Source organism: Electrophorus electricus, chromosome 10, assembly GCF_041902795.1.
Source record: "Electrophorus electricus isolate QZ-2024a chromosome 10, ASM4190279v1, whole genome shotgun sequence".
In the NCBI taxonomy this organism is placed as follows: Eukaryota; Metazoa; Chordata; class Actinopteri; order Gymnotiformes; family Gymnotidae; genus Electrophorus; species Electrophorus electricus.
This window is the reverse complement of record NC_137506.1, coordinates 21176276-21194610: the sequence shown is the minus strand read 5'-3', so window position 1 is coordinate 21194610 and position 18335 is coordinate 21176276. Positions and strand designations below refer to the sequence as shown.

At 42.5% G+C, this 18335-nt stretch overlaps 1 protein-coding gene and 1 long non-coding RNA gene across 2 annotated transcripts; one reads left to right on the top strand and one right to left on the bottom strand.

Moving 5' to 3' along the window:
* Nucleotides 1-2022: 2022 nt before the first annotated feature.
* Nucleotides 2023-7268, bottom strand: LOC145659417 (uncharacterized). Its single transcript, XR_014125627.1, has 3 exons — nucleotides 6767-7268; nucleotides 6012-6177; nucleotides 2023-2500 (listed from the first exon to the last, which is right to left on the bottom strand). It is a non-coding gene; the product is annotated as an uncharacterized LOC145659417 (long non-coding RNA).
* Nucleotides 7269-12699: 5431 nt separating this feature from the next.
* bmp4 (bone morphogenetic protein 4) lies at nucleotides 12700-16170 on the top strand. The gene is made up of 3 exons (XM_027002366.3): nucleotides 12700-12817; nucleotides 13473-13828; nucleotides 15166-16170. Exons 2-3 carry the CDS (start codon nucleotides 13480-13482, stop codon nucleotides 16023-16025), a joined length of 1209 nt encoding a protein of 402 aa, XP_026858167.2. The 5' UTR covers nucleotides 12700-12817; nucleotides 13473-13479; the 3' UTR covers nucleotides 16026-16170.
* The last annotated feature ends 2165 nt before the right edge of the window (nucleotides 16171-18335 follow it).

Below are 18335 nucleotides of genomic sequence, written 5' to 3'. Positions count from 1 at the left end.
TAAACACAGCTTAGCAAAAGGAACTCGTTTATCAAAACTGAAATTGCACTCATAGGCAAAATGACCTACAATTACAAGCCTAGCTAGGAATTAACTTTTCAGCCAGCCATCCAGAAAAAGATCATAGGTGGATCATGGAGGCTTGCTCCAAGTAGGAATTCTGCTGAAGCCTGGGCCCGAACACCTTTTAAAAGCCTAGTGTATGTCTTCAATAGCTTCTGCTCTGTCTCAGAGGTAGGGAAGATGCTAACGCACTCAGCGCTCAAGGGTCATGCCCTTAAGCAAGCTGCTCTGTAATAGTGCGGTGCAGTCAGGGCTTATGTGTGTTTAGTTTGGGATGGAAAGTTGTTACCTCAGCGGGCCATTTGCCGTCTGCACGCGTGCATGTGTCTGCCAGCGTGCACGTCTGCGCGCGTACGGTCTGCCCACATGCATGTCTGCGTTAGTGCATGTCTGCCCACATGCACGTCTGTGTACATACATATCTGCCCGCATGCACATCTGCACACGTGCGTGTCTACCCACGTGCACATCTGCACACATGTCCACATGCGCGTCTGCACATCTGCACGTCTGCGTGTGTTCCTCTGCCAGCTAGTATCACCAAGTGTCTTTTCAAGCAAGGCTAGAAACAGAACCATACTTACACAGAAAGCTATTTTGCCCTTGGTTCTGCCAAGACACCCTGACCACTCCCAGAGCCTGTGCAGCACGTGCTCTGCTAATTACACGCTGTCCAGAAAGAAGCTGAGAGGAACCCTCTTTAAAGTGGGTGAAATATCCTCCTTGTTTAATTATGCTTCTCGGGTTGACCCTGAAGGCCCCTTGCTGTTGTTCTTTTCCATAGGCCCTCACATGCGATTCAAGCGCTGCGTCCCGCAGAGAGGCTGGAAACATGGAAATGCTCAGGCGTGGAAGAGGTGAAATGTTGGTCTTTAATCTGGCAGCCACAGAATGACCCACCTGCCTGACCACACTCTGCCCCACCAAACAGCACGGATGACGCACGTTACATTTACTACATCATCCTCCTTAAATCCGTGACCTCACTGGGCGAGAGCCTAGCATCAGTAGGCCAGCCTCATGGACACGCACGTGCTGCCTCAGAATGGAAACATGTCTAAGGAGCACTCAATGGAAGTTGAGATGGCATAATTTAATTATATAAAAACTTTGCTGCCGTAGGTTTGTTTGCACATTTTACATCACAGGTTTTTGAGTTTGCCTCAATAGGAAGATAGCAGGACTTGTTCCCCTATCACACATGAACATTTCCTGTGGTCAGAGATTGTGCATTGGGTTTGCTTGTGTATCACTGATTGCACTGTTATACAGAGCCGATATTACAAATAAATTTGATTACACAAATATCTATGCTGCAGAAGAAATTTCATGAACAACTTCTCTCTCTCCTTGTAATTTAATAAAGGCCATGTTTTTATGGTTGTTTTTATACAATGCAGAGTGCTCAATTAATCACCATGAGCTGCTTTCACAACATTCATCTTCTGACAAATAATGAAATAAAACTCAGCCTCTGGAACAATTCATTAACTTATACAGCATAGGCCATAAGGAGTCAAAAGGAACTGCTGACTCAAAACTCAAAACTCATCTGATATACTTATTACAGTGCTTATTTTCTTCTCGTATCGTAGTTTCTCGCATGGACTGTTAGGATTGTAGGAAATGGGATCATTTAAAAATATTATTGTAAATGTGCCTCAAATGTTCTCTCTGCTTATTGTTATGACACCCATTGCATCAAAGTGCTCCCTACCACAAGCAATACTGTGATCTGCTTGGGTGTAACCACTCAAACGTCAGTTTCTTGCTGACTTCTCTGTTGAGTCCGCGAATCTGGCTACCTCTCTGCTCTCCGAGCTATCCTGCCAAAGGTCCACGGTTCCCCCACATCGGCATGTTAGCATATTCTGACTGCCTGGAATTCCTTTCTGTTGTCCAGAGAGTGCACACTGCGTTTTAAAACTTGTTAGGCCCTTTCATGTTTTATTTGAAAGTATGTAATTACATTCTTGAAAGAATAACAGGTCTCCTGAGTGATTTATACTGAGTATTAAATCTCAAGGTCTGAAAAGACACAGTTAACACTTGCTCATCCACTTAAGAATCTTTTAATGGTCCAAAATGCTAAGAAGGTTTTAGGACATGGATGTTAAAAAATAAATAGAGAGCATGTGAGAGGGGTAGAGAGAAACAATGAGCACGAGAGAAGCAAGAATGGTTGAGCAGAGAGCAGAGGAGGGCTTGTGTATATGCTAAACTTTGGCTGGAAGCATCGTCTCTGTTTGTACATCTGACTTGCCTGGTCTGTGTGGAGCATACAGCTTGGACATTTCCAGGTGGAACAAACCTTCGTGCTGTAGCAGCGGTGTTTCTTCGGGCCACCGTTCTCAGCAAGTTCATTTGTAAGACTAAGTGTTCATAGTGTACAGATCCCAGAGCCTCAGATACATCTTATGCTCTTTACACGGGCTGCCTGTAAAGCAATTAGGAAACATTACCTCAAATGTGTGTGTTTTCCATGGCGGCAATTTAGAAGAGCATCTTTTTGAATTATACTATATTGGACAGTAATTTTATTGAATGGCTTAAGAGATGTTACCTAAGACTATTCTATTCTATTCTATTCTATTCTATTCTATTCTATTCTATTCTATTCTATTCTATTCCAACTTTAACTGCAGTAGGTGAGCCCCTGCAAAAATCCTGCCTTATATGGTGGCACACCTAGTTTCAGACAAAAGCAAAATGGGAATTGCATTATCATTTTATACATGTATTATTACACATTTTACACATTATACATTTTTAAACTGTCCACTAAAATGTATCTTCTGTCTAGTATCATGTGTTTGCTTAATTAAAATGCATAATTGTGATATTAAAAAATGATTGAAAGTCATAGTCATCAGCCTCTTTTTGCCTGTAAAGAATGTGAAAGCTCAGAGTGGAGTCCTAACTTTGGGTAAAGTTCACTTTAATGGCGTTTGAATGACAGACTATCATCACATCAAAACCCAAGGCACAGTGCTGTATCTGAGCTGCTCTGCAGCACGGCAAGGTCCCACTGGCTGCTGCTTGTCTGTGTCAATCTGTTCTCTCAGATTAGAGGAGTATCTTCAAGTGGCAGCCCAACCCCTGATAAAAAAGCTTTTTAATCCATCGAGAAAAGTACCCTTTGTAACCCCCATGAGTAGAGGAGACGAGGATAGCTGGTATGGCTGCGCTTTGTGAAGGGTCTGGACAGTGTTGCGGCCAAAATGTCGCCCAAGACAGAGAGCTGACTAAAAAAGGCCCAGAGCCCTCTGGCTCTTCAGCACACAGCTCTGATAACATCTGCCAGAAGCTGCTTAGCACCAGTGACAGCAGGAGATGGTGGGGCATTAGATGCCTGTCAGTCACCTCGCCAAATGGAGCCCAGAGTGAGCATCCAGCAGCCCTATCTCTCGACTGTATGACGAGAACAAAGGAACGACAGCATCAGGGTTATCTTTACAAACAGTATTTGATATGGACACTGCCATTAGAGGCTGTGCTGAATGAAGATTGAGAGTATTTTAATTGAAAGTCAGAGCAGTTATAAGTGTTAGATAAATAAACTCTCTTACAAATACATTCGGTACATTCATATTAGATATTTACTTATATTTAATAGCCACTATGTAAATATGTTGTGAAGATCAGCAATAGTCCTAGCATGAAAATGGGCAGAAATCTTTAGTATGGGTTGTGTCATTCTGTTTTGAAGAGTTTGTGAATGCCATGATGGGTTTTTGTCTATAAATGACACAGATTGTTGGTAAAACTTTAAGAGTTCTTTTGGGAACATAGCATTGGGATAAAGGGTCTTATGAATTTATTTGTTCAATTATTGAAGTCATCTTTGGAATAACCTTGTTTTCCTTGGTGACTGCCATCTAGTCAAAATGTTTGTTACAATTCAGCAAGGCCTTGTAAATCCAGTCTTGTGCCATGTTCTGAGTATTTTGGATTAAAGATAATAATCTTTCCTCTGTACAAACAGACAAAAGTACAACACTGACAACGTCATGACCCAAACATAGTGGGGGAATAGAGAGAGAGAGAGAGAGAGAGAGAGAGAGAGAGAGAGAGAGAGAGAGAGAGAGAGAGAGAGAGAGAGAGAGAGAGAGAGAGAGGGGAGCTGTCACCTCTCTTTGTTCTGGCACAGGGGGATGTAATGTGAGTTTCAGCGTATCAGAAGCAGTTTAACAACCCGGAAAAGGCTTGGTCACCTGACAGCCCTTCCTCTTCACTTCTGTCGTGTTTACTCCTCCACTCTACAGTTTACACACTACTTCCATCACAAGGATTAAAATAGTTTCGGCCAATCCTTATTCTCCTCCTTCCTAAACATGTAAACCTCCCACCACTTACCGGCTTTGAGTGTGTGAGTGTGTGTGTGTGTGTGTGTGTGTGTGTGTGTGTGTGTGTGTGTGTGTGTGTGTGTGTGTGTGTGTGTGTGTGTGTGGGTGGGTGGGTGGTGGGAGATTAGGGCCAAGTCTTTCTGCAGCTCAGGCTAATACAGGTGGCCAAATGAAAGGTAAGAAATGCTCAACAACAATGCTCGGACAACAATAGGGGGCACAGTGAAGACTGTGTTTGATCTGGGAGAGGGGCACGTGTCTCCACTAGCAAAGGCCTCGCCAGTTCCGCCGCTGGCCAGGGGACGAACAGAACAGGGTGTGAGAGAAGGTGTGTTCTGCCATTGCACAGGAGGTCTGCCCCTTTCAGGTCAGCCCTGAGCTGCTGCCGAAGCTGCGGGTCATGGACGAGTGAGCTCAGGTAAGAGGATCCTGAGTGCCATTTATCAGCCCGCTGCATATCGCTCTTCCCCACTCAGCTCTCTAACTCCCCAGTAGTAGACTTTACAAAGCCTGTTCAGTCACACCTTGCCATGGGTGGAGGGCAAATCGATTTGGGATTACAGCACCCACCAGGCAGGTGATAACACATGTATCTCCTTCAGAAAGCAATACCAAGCAAGCCAGATTAAAAGTAGATTGAAATAAAAAAAAAGACACAATTACCTTTTATGGTGTCTGTGCTAAATCTGTTTGTATAATGTTGATTTTTAAAAGTAGTTTGCATTGATTTGAAGTCTGGCCATTGGAAATGGGTTGATCTGAGGCTGGCGGCTGGGCGAGGTAAGCAGAAAGGGCACCGCCTCAGAGCTCTCTGGGGTGGAGTGATCCTGCACATGACGCCTGCAGCAGAACCACCCACAGGAGGCAATCTCCCTGTGATCTCAGGAGGCTAAGCCTGGTCAACGCCTGAGAGCACACCTCAATTACACACACACACACACACGCGCACACACACACACACACACACGTGTGCGCACACACACACACACACACACACACACACACGCTGGTGCTATAACAACAGACAGAAAAAGGCTCAACAAAACCCTCACCTCTGGGCATGACTAATGTTATTCTCACCTACACCTCCAAACTCATGTGTTTTTGTTCCTAGCAATCATCATGATTCAAATGTTAAATGCTCTTAAACTCTCTTTGGTGTGTTATGAGGCAAAGATGTGCAAAGTAATTACACTTTGTATTTAAGACCTTGAAAATAAATTAAAAAAAAAAAAATTGTTATATATATATATATATATATATATATATATATATATATACATATTACATTTTTATTTATTTATATATATAACATTTTTATTTATATATATATAACATTTTTATTTATATATATATATATATATATATATCATTTTTATTTATTTATATATATAACATTTTTATTTATATATATATATATAATATTTTTATTTATATATATATATATATATATATATATAAAACATTTATATATATATATATATATATATATATATATATATATATATATATATTTTTTTTTTTTTTTTAATTTTTTTTTTTTTTTTTTATGTGTACATATACATATATACAATTTAGTCAAGCTCAAACTTTCAAACCAACCCAGAACTGCATCTTTGTAAGGCCCTGCACACGTGCCTGCTGCCCAGACCCTGCCTGGGATTTAGGATGGCTCTCAGGAATGCAGCTGTTCCTTGAGGGAAGAGGGGCAGTGTCCCTCTCACTTTCAGAATATTGGTCAGTCACATGTCTGGAAAATACCTGCAAACTTAAATCATGTAGTAGTAATTGTTCTTTAGGCATAAAAATCATTGGTAGTGCTGCTCTACCTTTTTGGAGAACCCTATTATATTTGTAGCTGACTTGATGCATTTTTCCCCCTTTAAATGATGCAAAATTGTAAACATGGATTTTCAAGTTTGCAGTTTAGCCCTGTCATTTTAATAATTAAAATGATAGCACTAAATTTAATGAATTAAGTTTTTATAATAATACTGTCTGTAACACACAGATGTATGTAAAACATTATTTTTACAAATATTAACATGTAGAATTGCATTAGTTGTTTATTTGCTTTTTAAATTACAGCAATGGCTATACATTAAAAAAAACAAAAAAACAAAAAAACAATATTCTTATTTATGGTAAGAGGAAGAAAAATGGTACTAAAATTAATTTACCATAGTTGGTCTATCATTTGTTTCCTGGTATCCACTGTATGTGGTGAGCAATGAGGCCCACTGTTGCATTTTTTAAATATTCATAAATTTGCCTCATTTTTGTGTATGTACATTAGGTATTGTATTATCACAAAACATTATGAATTTAGAATAAAAATATTATAGGTCAAAACTCACCCGGAAGATGTTCAAAGTTAGCATCAAACACAGGCTAATTGTGTTAGTTGGAGGCCGTCATGTCTGACTTTGGCCATCCTTACCTAGAACAAGTAGAGATAACAGTCCCTCTAATCCCGTGGTTAGAAAACTCTTAAAACTCCCAAAAATTTACTGAGAAAACCAATTTAGTACTATTTTAATAATAGTCAATTCTGTACTCCAGAAATGAGTGAGCCCAGATGTTTCTGATGCCAGCAAGATAAGAAACCTCTTCGTAAAGGAAGCCATGGAAGGATAGTATCATCTACTGGCCTGCAGATAGGTCCACAGCCCAGGCAAATGTGTAGATGGTGTCATGAGTTCAATGCCCTCTTTGCTGGGATCGTGTGAGTACACAGCTGCAGTGTGAGCAGGTCCAAAGAGTGCAATAACATGGAATGATGTGCTAGCCAGAAGCAGGGGGTCTGGAGCGACCTGCCGCCTTTTCATAAGACACCATGTTCCATTTCTGGCCATTGACCCCTCAAGATGTCAATATAATAAACACAACAAATTCTAATAAATGAAAAGATTTGTCATGACCAGCAAGCGAATGTGCTCTATAGCCGTATTATGGCCTAACAACTGTCTGCGCCTAGCGCTGAGTGAGCAGTTACGTCGTCGTATTTACATAACAAGTGTAGTGACAGGCCTCCAGTGGCAGCCTGCTGCTCCGCCTCCGAGCAGACCCCTCCTCCTGCTGGCAATTGTGTGAGCACTTTTTCTTTATTGTAGATTTGCAGGGGGTGGTCGATGAGGTAAAGGTAAGTGTTACCTTCTGACCCTCACTCAATGAAGCATCTGAAGCAGACTTGGAAGAGGTATGCTAATGAGTGGCTGTCTGAGAGGGCTCATTCACAGAGAGCCTTAAGTGGGCAGAAGGAGGGTGAAGGAGAATTGCAGTGATCCCAATGATAAAGGACATTCACTAATCTGCTTTTCTATTGGCAAGGTCATGTAACAATGCAAGCGTCACAGTCCTCTTTAATTGCTCCTCAACACAGATGACTTTCCATGAGAGCCATGAGTTAATGAAGCTCTTTGACGGCACCGCTAAAGTCATTAGGCTCTGTAGAGTCATTTTGGAAGTCTTACATGGGTTCATGTTAGCAGTTGAAATGCTTCACACACCAGGTGCCAGTGCTATCCTCAGTCTCACAGGACTGTTTGTCAGTGGATGTTTAAATGAAAGGGCATACATGAGGAATAGGGTTTTTGATCACAATTCAGTATCACCCAGAACCCCATAATATGTGTTGGGGTGGCAGGGGTTAGACTGGTTAAGTGACCCTGGCCAACGATATAGAATGGTCCAGAGGAGATTTAATGCCTTACTTTTTATTCCCTTATTAGTCTTTCATTTGTGACAACTGTCTTTTCAGGTCAACAGAATGTTTTGTTATGGAAAAAATAAACAAAAGAGAAATTTACATCAGGTTTGTTTTAAAATTGTTCTGTAAACAAAGGATCGGCATTTATCATGGGATCAGGAGTGTCACATTACTGGTGTAAACAAATGAACATAATTACATGTTTTCATGTAATGTTAAAGGGCTGTAACAACTGTGAGAGCAATATCAGTTATGTAGTATAATCAGCCACCCACAAGTCACCTCTTTCTCACTCTGTGCGTGCGTGTGTGCGTGCGTGTGTGCGTGCGTGTGTGCGTGCGTGTGTGCGTGCGTGCGACAGCGCGCGGGTCTTCAACCTGTACGATGAAAACGCTGAAGGCATTTTAATAGGATACATGTGGCAGCCAATGGGAGCTGGTGCACAAACCATATATTACAAAAATATGACATGTTCCACAGTCTGTTCTTTCAACGAAAAAAGGGCATGTAACAGTTGTAAAAATAAAACGGCGCGATTTTCTGTTTCTGTTCTCTTGGGAGCAAAGAGGGGGAGGCGGTTTATCTTAGGTGTTGCACAGAGCACTGTGGGTTGGCGGCAGGGGAGGAGGCACAGGGACTAAATTGGGCGGACACAAAACTGCAAGGAACATTAGGTGCGTGATCAGTCGGTGAGTTTCTTACTCGTGATGCGTTCCGCCCTTGTCTACTCTTGGAGATAGGAGCCAAGCACCAGGGCTGCAAGTGTCGCGTTTGTTTTTTCCTGGGTTCCGTGGTGGGCAATGGACTCAACGCTGCTCTCGTAGAGGGGACGTTTCGGAACTAATGACCCAAAGACTTCGAGTACTGCTTCTGGCCTCTTGCGCGATACCCCGACAATACACCGCGCACTTGGACTTCTGTTGCGTGAGGTGAACTCTTTTGAGAACACCTTTGTCATATTTGTTTCATCTCGAGGATACTGTTCGTACCTCTTCCGATGGTATGTAGCCTTCATTGGCACATATTATGGATATTTATGGACTGACATTTATTACGTACTTATGTCCTTTTTTTCAGAATGGCATGTTTATTCTGTCCCCCATTTGCGTTAGACCTGTTTACATTTCTAGTTGTGCCTTCCTCAGTCGACGCTTATTCAAATGTTATTAAACATAATTTACAACCATACTATAGTACGGAATGCAACAAAGACAGCTATTGCGCTTATCGTATAGTTACATTTCACTCAGCAGTATGTCCACGCCGCGGCGTTCACTTACTAAAGCGGAGGCTTTTAAAGTCCATTGCATTCATCCTCCGTTCACTACTGAGATTAAGATGTAGGCCAGGGTATTTTTGCAAACTTGGACAGCTTCCAAATACCCCTCCACAGAGCTCAAACACCTGCCCGCTTACCTGATGTGCGCTTAGATCTATAGGTAGAACTGGCACAAAAGATGCGCCCTTTGACGGCCTTCAATCCATACAAACAAAAACAATTAATTAATTTTGTATTGATCACCAAGTACTCGTGTCTCAGTCATTTTTTTCCTGGGTGGTATGCGATTTCGTTAATGAATCTATTGTTTTTATTGCGACAAATTCAGTATTCGTACGTTGTAGCCTAACTACGCAGAAATGTTTTATGTTTTCAATTAGGCTAATACATGTCATAAATATTGCGATGGTTTTGACTCTTGTGAGTTTTTAAAGTTATTTTTTATATCAAAAACCTAACCCGTTCGCAAACAGATTAATTTATCGGTACACGTGCTTTTCTTGTTTCGCGCAGGAATAGGCTACCGTGCTAAAAAACGCGTATTTAACTCGAGGACAAACAGAAGGCCCTCGGGAACTATCCAATCTTCTACTTATTTATTATGATTGTCTTTTCTATTATCCTATCTGCAAAGAATCCCCAGAAGATCTTTGCGTAAAATCTTTTTTCCTGGTATTGTAGGTTATTTTCCTGGTTAGGCTATAGGCCTTGCTTGTTTTATTGGGGCATAACACAGATTCTTAATTATCCAGTTTGTTAGTCGGGTAGACGTTTCAGACTTCCTTGCTCTTAATTTTGGTAGGCTGGCCCCTTTGCTAAGTATAGACGGGCCCAAGGCCCCGAGCCGCAGCCGGGACGGGGAAACACTAAAACGGGGAATAAGCAAATTTTAAAATCGGATCACAAGTGGTCATACATATCAGAGCAAGCGGTGGGGAGAGCTGTCTCGGTGATAAATCAGCGCCACGGAAGCTGACATTGCCAAACCTAGCCGCTTTGTTTTGTGAAGCCTATTTTTGCTTCTTGTATTTTTAAAATACGTGCAATAGAGTGGCTTAACAATAGGGGGCGAATTAATGAAATGTAATTAGATTTTTATGTACACAAGTAACGCTTAACAAACTACATAGATGTGTTTTCGTTTTATTGCACCCCACACACAGAATCACGCATAGAACTCGGTAATGAATGATGGGAATTAAAAGAAACGCATGCCAAATATACTGTTTATGCAGCTTTATATGACAGAAATATATGCCCAGTAGTTTTGTTCACTACTGTTTTAAGAAAGTGATAAATATTACAGCGTATTGGGAAAAATAACAGGTTATCCTGTTTAAAGAGGCACACGGTTTAAACAGAGTGAAAAGATATATGTGCTACAAATGGTTCTGATCAACATAACGCTGAGTGAAAGAGTCTCTTTAATTTGCTGTTCACAGTTCCCTCATGTCAGTGCTACATGGATTTTGGAATGTAAATTTCCAACTGACCTCCACAACTCATGGGCCTGTTACACATTATATAACCCATACATCTGCACACTAAACCTCAAAAGCAAAGGACAACACAATGCAGTCTTCTCAGATTTGGGGGTAGCGGGTTCTGAAGGGCGTTCTAGTGCGATCTGAATGAAGCGTGACAGAGATAAAATCCTAAAATTGGCTCTTTAGTATTGTCTGTTCCTGTGGTAACCTGCTCCCCTCCTTTCCCTCATTCCCTGTCAAATTCCTCAGGAAACACATCTAAAGGCCATGTGCATAGTCTGCTCTCATTAACTGGGGTTAGGGAGAGCAAAGTCAAACGCCGTGAGGCCCACTGCACTCTGCCAAACCAGAGGAAGCAGGCAGCCCACAGCTCAGGCCAGACTGCACCATAAGCTACTCTCATTGCACAAGAACTTGCCTTGCTCTTCCTTATCCTCGAGCACATAAAACAAGATACTGTAAATATTTTGGAAAGTGCACATTTGGTTTTTTAAATAAGAGTTGGTGGTCTGAACTTACATTACACGTGTGTGCTTTGACTAGGTTTGCTGGAATTGAGGGTTATAGCATTTTAATGACATTAATCTTTATGGTTGTTGTCTTGATCAAAATGCTGTATCACATGTTACTTCATAAAATACATTTGTTGCTTTAGTTCAAGCTGTTTGAATGTAACCCTTAATGTCTGATCTCTCCTAACTCGCACACATACATACACTAGACATGAAAGTGCAGTCCCTCTGAGATCCAGAGTGTCATCACGGCTCTATTGAACTTATCACTGTAAAGTACAGCTCTGTGATCAAACACACAATCCCCCATCCAAACCGCACGCAATAATCGCTCAGCGTACAAGGTCAGACCATGGTCACCACCATGGTCTGGTTCCAGATTCATTCCTTGATTGCATGAAGAATGACCAAATGGAGCAATAAAACACACTAACAATCGTGCACTCATGACACACACACACGTACACACACAGAGCGTTCTTGTTAATATGCATCATTTCTGTTGTAATAGTTGGGCTTGCTCCAATGGAACCAAATCCAAAAGATGACAGAATGCGTCATGCATTGCTGCTCTTGCACGTCGAGCTCGACCATCGACTCAGTAGGGCCATCGCTCGCCGAGTGTGACCAGCACCCCTAATTTTATTAGTGCATTTCTTCACTGTACTTTGAACATCGATGAATCATGCAAAAGCCATAATGCAGTGGTGTTCACTAAATTCCTTTTTCTGCAAATGGCTTGTCCATCAGCTACAAAAACGTAATTTTATTGCATATTCACCAGTGTGCTCCTTTTCCCCCTACACTCCCTGGGTTTGTGCATTATGTACTTTCAGTGCTGGTTTACGTAATGTATATTTTTTGGTGGGAACATGGTGGAGAGAGATGAGAACTGTATCTCAGTGGCCGATCTTGTGCTGACAGTAAAGTGATGAAGAAGGCTCCACCTCTCAACCTATTATGGGTAACCTTTTAGGGAGGGGTTAAACTTACCTGACTGCTTTTGGGAGTCGTTACAAGAAGCAGTTCTAGAATCCCTTTATTAACAAACGCAACTCCATTTTCACAATAAATGGACTCTTGCTTCATCTCAGAACTGTGATATGCCATTTGGTATCACTTATAGTGGACATAGATATCTTTAGTGTACTGGATTAACAGGCCTTGTTCTTTGGTCATGGAACTGTTTATGTAATGCTCTGTTAGATAATATATTCTTGATAAATGAGTTAATTTGTTTTCAGTTAAACATACTGTTTTTTATCTGAGCAGAATTTGAAAGTATGTCTGTTCCTCAGGACAAGGCTCACTCCAAAGTTCTGCAGCAAGCTCACAGCACCACGTAACATTTCCTCAACGAACTCGTCCAGCGTCTGCTCCCAACAAACATGGACTATTTTCCCATGCTTTGTTTTCTGTCGGTAAGTGGACCACGCCTATCCAATTTATACCATGTGTCAGGGTCACTGCACTTTTAGACCATTTTTAGGGCATATGATTTCTAGGAGCAAATTAAAAGCCTTCCAAAACAGTGGTGAAGAAAGAGACCCTTTCTAACTCTTAGCTCTAAAAGTTTGTGAAATGTGTGGCACATGGCTTTGGGTTTAACCTCATAGAAGGACAGAGGGACTCTGCTCCTTATTGAGTTAGAGTTTGGTCTGATCCCGGGGCCACTTCTATCTTATTTGTCCAATCATTCTGTGGAGGGAGAAGGACGGGGTACTATACGACTTTGTAGATTTCATTCAAGAGGAACTTTTTTCCTACTGTTTTACTAGGTGTTTATTCATTGAGGATGTTATAGATAGAAAAGATAGGGAATATCTGATAATCTGCCTTTAAACAAGACAGACAGAACAATTATTACCCATTAAAAATGTTTTCATTGGGTACCACAGTGCGGCTTTGGGACTGTGGAATGGTTGGGGTGGTTTTGTCGGTAGTTAAACATCTCTTAAACCCTAGTGCTCTCTCTCTTTCTCTCTCCCCTCCCTCTATCTGCCTTTCCCTTTCCCATTTTCTGCTCTTCCTCTCCTGTCCCCCCATTGCTCTGTCTTGTCATCAACTGTCCACCAGAGACATCATGATTCCTGGTAATCGAATGCTGATGGTCATTTTATTATGCCAAGTCGTACTGGGAGAGAGCAGCCATGCTAGTTTAATACCTGAGGAGGGGAGGAAGAAAGTGTTGGGTCATCACCCGGGTCAGAGTCATGAACTGCTGCGGGACTTTGAGGCCACGCTGCTGCACATGTTCGGGCTGCCCAGACGGCCCCAGCCCAGCCGCTCAGTCGTGGTGCCCCAGTATCTGCTGGACCTCTACCGGCTGCAGTCTGGGGAGGCAGAGGAGGCCGGAGGCCAAGAGGTCAACTTTGAGTACCCTGAGAGGTCCACCAGCCGAGCCAACACTGTAAGAGCTTTCCACCATGAAGGTAAGACATACCCAGCACATGCTAAAAGCTGTGCAGCAGTGTGCTTCTGTCTTAAGTTATGTAGATCTTTCTGAGGGACCTTCCTCAACATGCAATTATCTTTAAAATGCTACTCTACAGACTTCTAAATAAAGTCCTGCTGCCAGCCATGTGGGCATTTAGAAAGACAGAGTGCCCATGAGTTTTGGTAAAACAGACTCCCAGTGCCAGCGTGATAGAGGGGCACCAGGATGGCAAATCTGAGCACTTCAGTTAATTTAGTCTTTTATTTATTTTGTTGTTCTTAGCTAAGACTACAGAGGAAAGCCCAGAAGCACAGAGGTGTATTAGTGGTGGGGAAAGTATGAAGAGAGACTAGAGAAGATGTCTGCCACTGGGGAGGAGCCAGACTTAATGTGACCTCTCGGGCATATGCAGAGCACAAAGAGAAAAAGAAAAAGAAAATAAAACAAGAAAACACATCAGAGTTTGTGGCTATCTATCTACCCAAGGCTAGCTAGAGTTCAAGGGAGTTAATTTGACAATAGAAAAGACTGAAACATTATTTTAACAAACCCTTTTCTCATGACAATTAAAGCAAGATTCAAAATAGAACAAGTTGGTGTGATAATGGAAATAAATTTGAATTGAAATCTTAAATAACTATTATATGAAAGAGAATTTCAGTAATTGTAGTTATTAGTATGTGAGCACCAGAAACAGCAGCACGATTGAACCTGAGTTCCACTGTCACCAAAGACCGTCTAAGCAAATGGCTAATGGTTATTCATGATGAAAATGATAAATGTCTCTGGTTAGCAAACTGCAGATCTAATCAAAAACACAGACTGTTTCAATAATGAGAACCACCTGGGCAAGATTGGATCCAGGGTGTGAAAAAACAGGGCCAAATTGAGCAGGAACATGGCAGGCACAACGTTTTGTTTTTTTTTAATGGTGATCATGCCAGAAATCTGCAGACTGAGCACAGAGCAGTTGCCCCTCGCTTTGTTTTTTCTGTCCTGTCCCTGTAACGTGCATCTCAACACAGGCGTGGAGAACAGCATCATGGGATGGTGTGATCAGGGCAATAGATGAGAAAGTATGCATGTTGATTAGATAAACATTTTAGACTGTTGAAGATGAATGTGTACATAATTTGTGTCAGTTAAGGAGTCTTTGGCCACATTTATGTGCATGTAATTTACTGTAGTGTTTTGACATCCCTCTGACTTGCAGAGGTGAAGAAACAGCAGTAGCAGGGATTGAGGAATCACAGGATTGACATCGCGCAAGCCTGCAGATGTGTCTTGGTTTGGAGTGCTAACCCCATGTCCTCTCTGCCTCGCTCTCCCCAGAGCACATGGAGCAAGTGCCGTCAGACGGGTCCTACAGTACCGGGGCTCCTCTGCGCTTCCTCTTCAACCTCAGCAGCATCCCCGAGGATGAACTGCTCTCCACAGCGGAACTGCGCCTGTACAGGCGGCGCGTCGATGAGGTCGATGCAGAGGCGCGGGAGGCCGGAGACCAGGGGCTCCATCGCATAAATGTGTACGAGGTGCTGAAGCCCCCGCGGCTCGGGCAGCTGATCACGCGGCTCCTGGACACACGGCTTGTGCGTCACAACACCACAGGCTGGGAGAGCTTCGATGTGAGCCCGGCCGTGCTGCGGTGGACCATTGACCGGCAGCCCAACCATGGGCTCGCTGTGGAGGTGATGCACCTGAGCCGGACGCCGCGGCACCAAGGAAAGCACGTGCGCATCAGCCGCTCCCTGCAGCAGACACCCGACGAAGACTGGAACCAGCTGCGCCCCCTGCTGGTCACTTTTGGCCACGATGGCAAAGGCCACCCACTCACACGTAGGACCAAACGCAGCCCCAAGCAGCGGGGACGCAAGCGCAACCGCAACTGCCGGCGACACGCACTCTACGTGGACTTCAGCGACGTGGGCTGGAACGACTGGATCGTAGCGCCACCCGGCTACCAGGCTTACTACTGTCATGGGGAGTGTCCTTTCCCTCTGGCAGACCACCTGAACTCCACCAATCATGCAATTGTACAAACACTGGTCAACTCGTTGAATAGCAATATTCCAAAGGCCTGCTGCGTGCCCACCGAGCTCAGTGCCATCTCAATGCTCTACCTGGACGAGACTGACAGGGTGGTCCTGAAAAACTACCAGGAAATGGTGGTGGAGGGGTGTGGTTGCCGCTAGCCAGTTAAGAGCTAAGAAATGCTTACACAATGGACACAATGTCCAATGGCCCCAATGTACACCAAAATATCTTCACTTGGACACTTATTTATAATGTTTATGTTGAGATGTTTGTATGTCTCTTTTTTGTTTCCTTGACCATATGATCATATATTTTGACAAAATATATATATTTATATCTACATATTAAAAATAAAAGTGAGACCTTATTTTAAACATTAATAAGAAGCTGTACAACTTTTCATGATGTATATTAGATTGTATAAGGGTTTTAAATGAGAAAATAGAAAAAAACACCAAAAAGTATATATACTGGTAATATTTATTTCTTTCATACTATATACATTTACCAAAATGGGAAATGCATAACCTCCCAGCCAACTTCCTATTTGAGCAGATGAACAAATGCAATATGCATCATTTGTGTATGAAATTAGAGCACTGTGTGAAATGATAAACTGATTTGTGTGATAAATCAGTTGAAGAAATTATAAATGTACTTTGATTTTAATTCACGTTTTTGCATCAACTTTTAGACATGTGATTTTAGATGTCCCCATAATTTGTTCCATTTTTTAAAATAAATTGTGAAACGTTACAAGGCACAACGTGAGATTAGTAGGTGGTGTGTAAATTAAACACTTCGGGCTTTAACAAAGGGTTCATTTAAAAGGTGAGGAGCTCGTTTGAAATGTGCAGGGTATTGATTCGTGTGAACACAAGCGTCAACACGTTTCGAGTGGTATCGTCCTTAAGAGTCTACAGTTTTCACTCTAGAAGATGCAATTAGAGAAACTGATTAGGCTTGACTCTTTACAAATTTGTCGACATGGCGCTACATTGTGATCGTCTCAGACGTGTACCGAGACACCGTCACCTCTCCCTGTTAGGAATCAAAGGTTAGACCGCCTGTCTCCTGCTTTTGTCTCCGACAGCTCCTGCCGACTGAAAAGAGACGCCTGTCTGCAACCTGTGCCCCATCAGACAATAGACTTCTACATGACTTATTTACAATTCGACGGCTAGGCAATATTCGGTGATAACGCCAGCGGCAGGCCTTTTAAACTGTAATTAACGCGAGGTGGCACGAGTGTTAGATGGATTAAGTGCTTAATGTAGGCTGCTTCAATGGAAATGTTCTTAAAAGTGGTTTTTTATATATATATATATATATATATATGACTAGCCTTTTGACTATTGTATCAGTGTATCAGTGACACTGTACTTTAAATGACGCCTAAACAGATAACCAGATACGTAAACAGGAGTCTCCAACGCTAAATGTTTTACGTTTCACGTTTCTTTTGGTTACTGGTTTGTTGCCGCCCTTTCTAAACTATACTGCATTAAACACCGCAGCCAAACATTTCAATGTTCTGTTACCACATAATTGTACCAGTTTGTCTTCTTCCTCTCGGTCAGTAAAGACTACACACCTCAGTAAAGTTCTCCTTGCCCCGAGGCTCTGCCAGTGCCGGGCTTTCTCTTTGAAGATTCCATATCAGCCACAGACTCGTCAGATGCGTGGAGAGAGGGGAAGACAGGAATTTCATTTTGAAGTGGCTGAGGGCGGAGCGGAGCACTTTAAAGCGGGTTGACAGAGCAATTACGCACATTTCAGCTGGTCTGTGGCATGAAGATAACATCGGCAAGTTATGGTAATTGTCGGGCAGTTTATTATCCCACCTCGCCCTCACGAAGAGACTGGTTAAAATGCTCGGAGAACATACGAGTTGTATGTAAACATTTATGCATACTAAGCATGCATAAATGTAAGGATGTAATACTATTAAATATCATGTATCATGGAAATGTCATGGATCACCGTGTCGGTAAGGTGCTGTATCTTAAAATTATTTTCAGTAAGTTTCCCTGCTTTAAAAACAAATAAAACAAAGGAAACAAGGGAAAGAACAGTTTGATGGTGCGGTTCAGGTCAAAAATGTTCCTTTGTGTATCTGTATTTCCCAACTAGGAGTATTCCCTACGGCCCCATTCTTTCTTCCATTTCACTGTGCTAACACAAATGCACCTGACCTGGCCTGACTTAATAAGTCACTCGATTTGTTTGAAAGCCATCGCTGCAGATAAAAGAGGGCTTTCCTACGCTAGATTGGGCACCCAAAAGCCCCTGTTGTTGAGAAAGGGGCGTCACTCTGTGCGGTCTTCAGCGCGGACCTGTTTTTAGCGCGCTCTTACGCCACCCCTTGCTACGGATTGGATGGGGGTTTATTTAGCGGTAGGGGGATGTGGAGGGTGGAGGGCTGAGTTGGCTGCTGACAGCCGATGTCAGTGCAGCTGGAGGTCAAA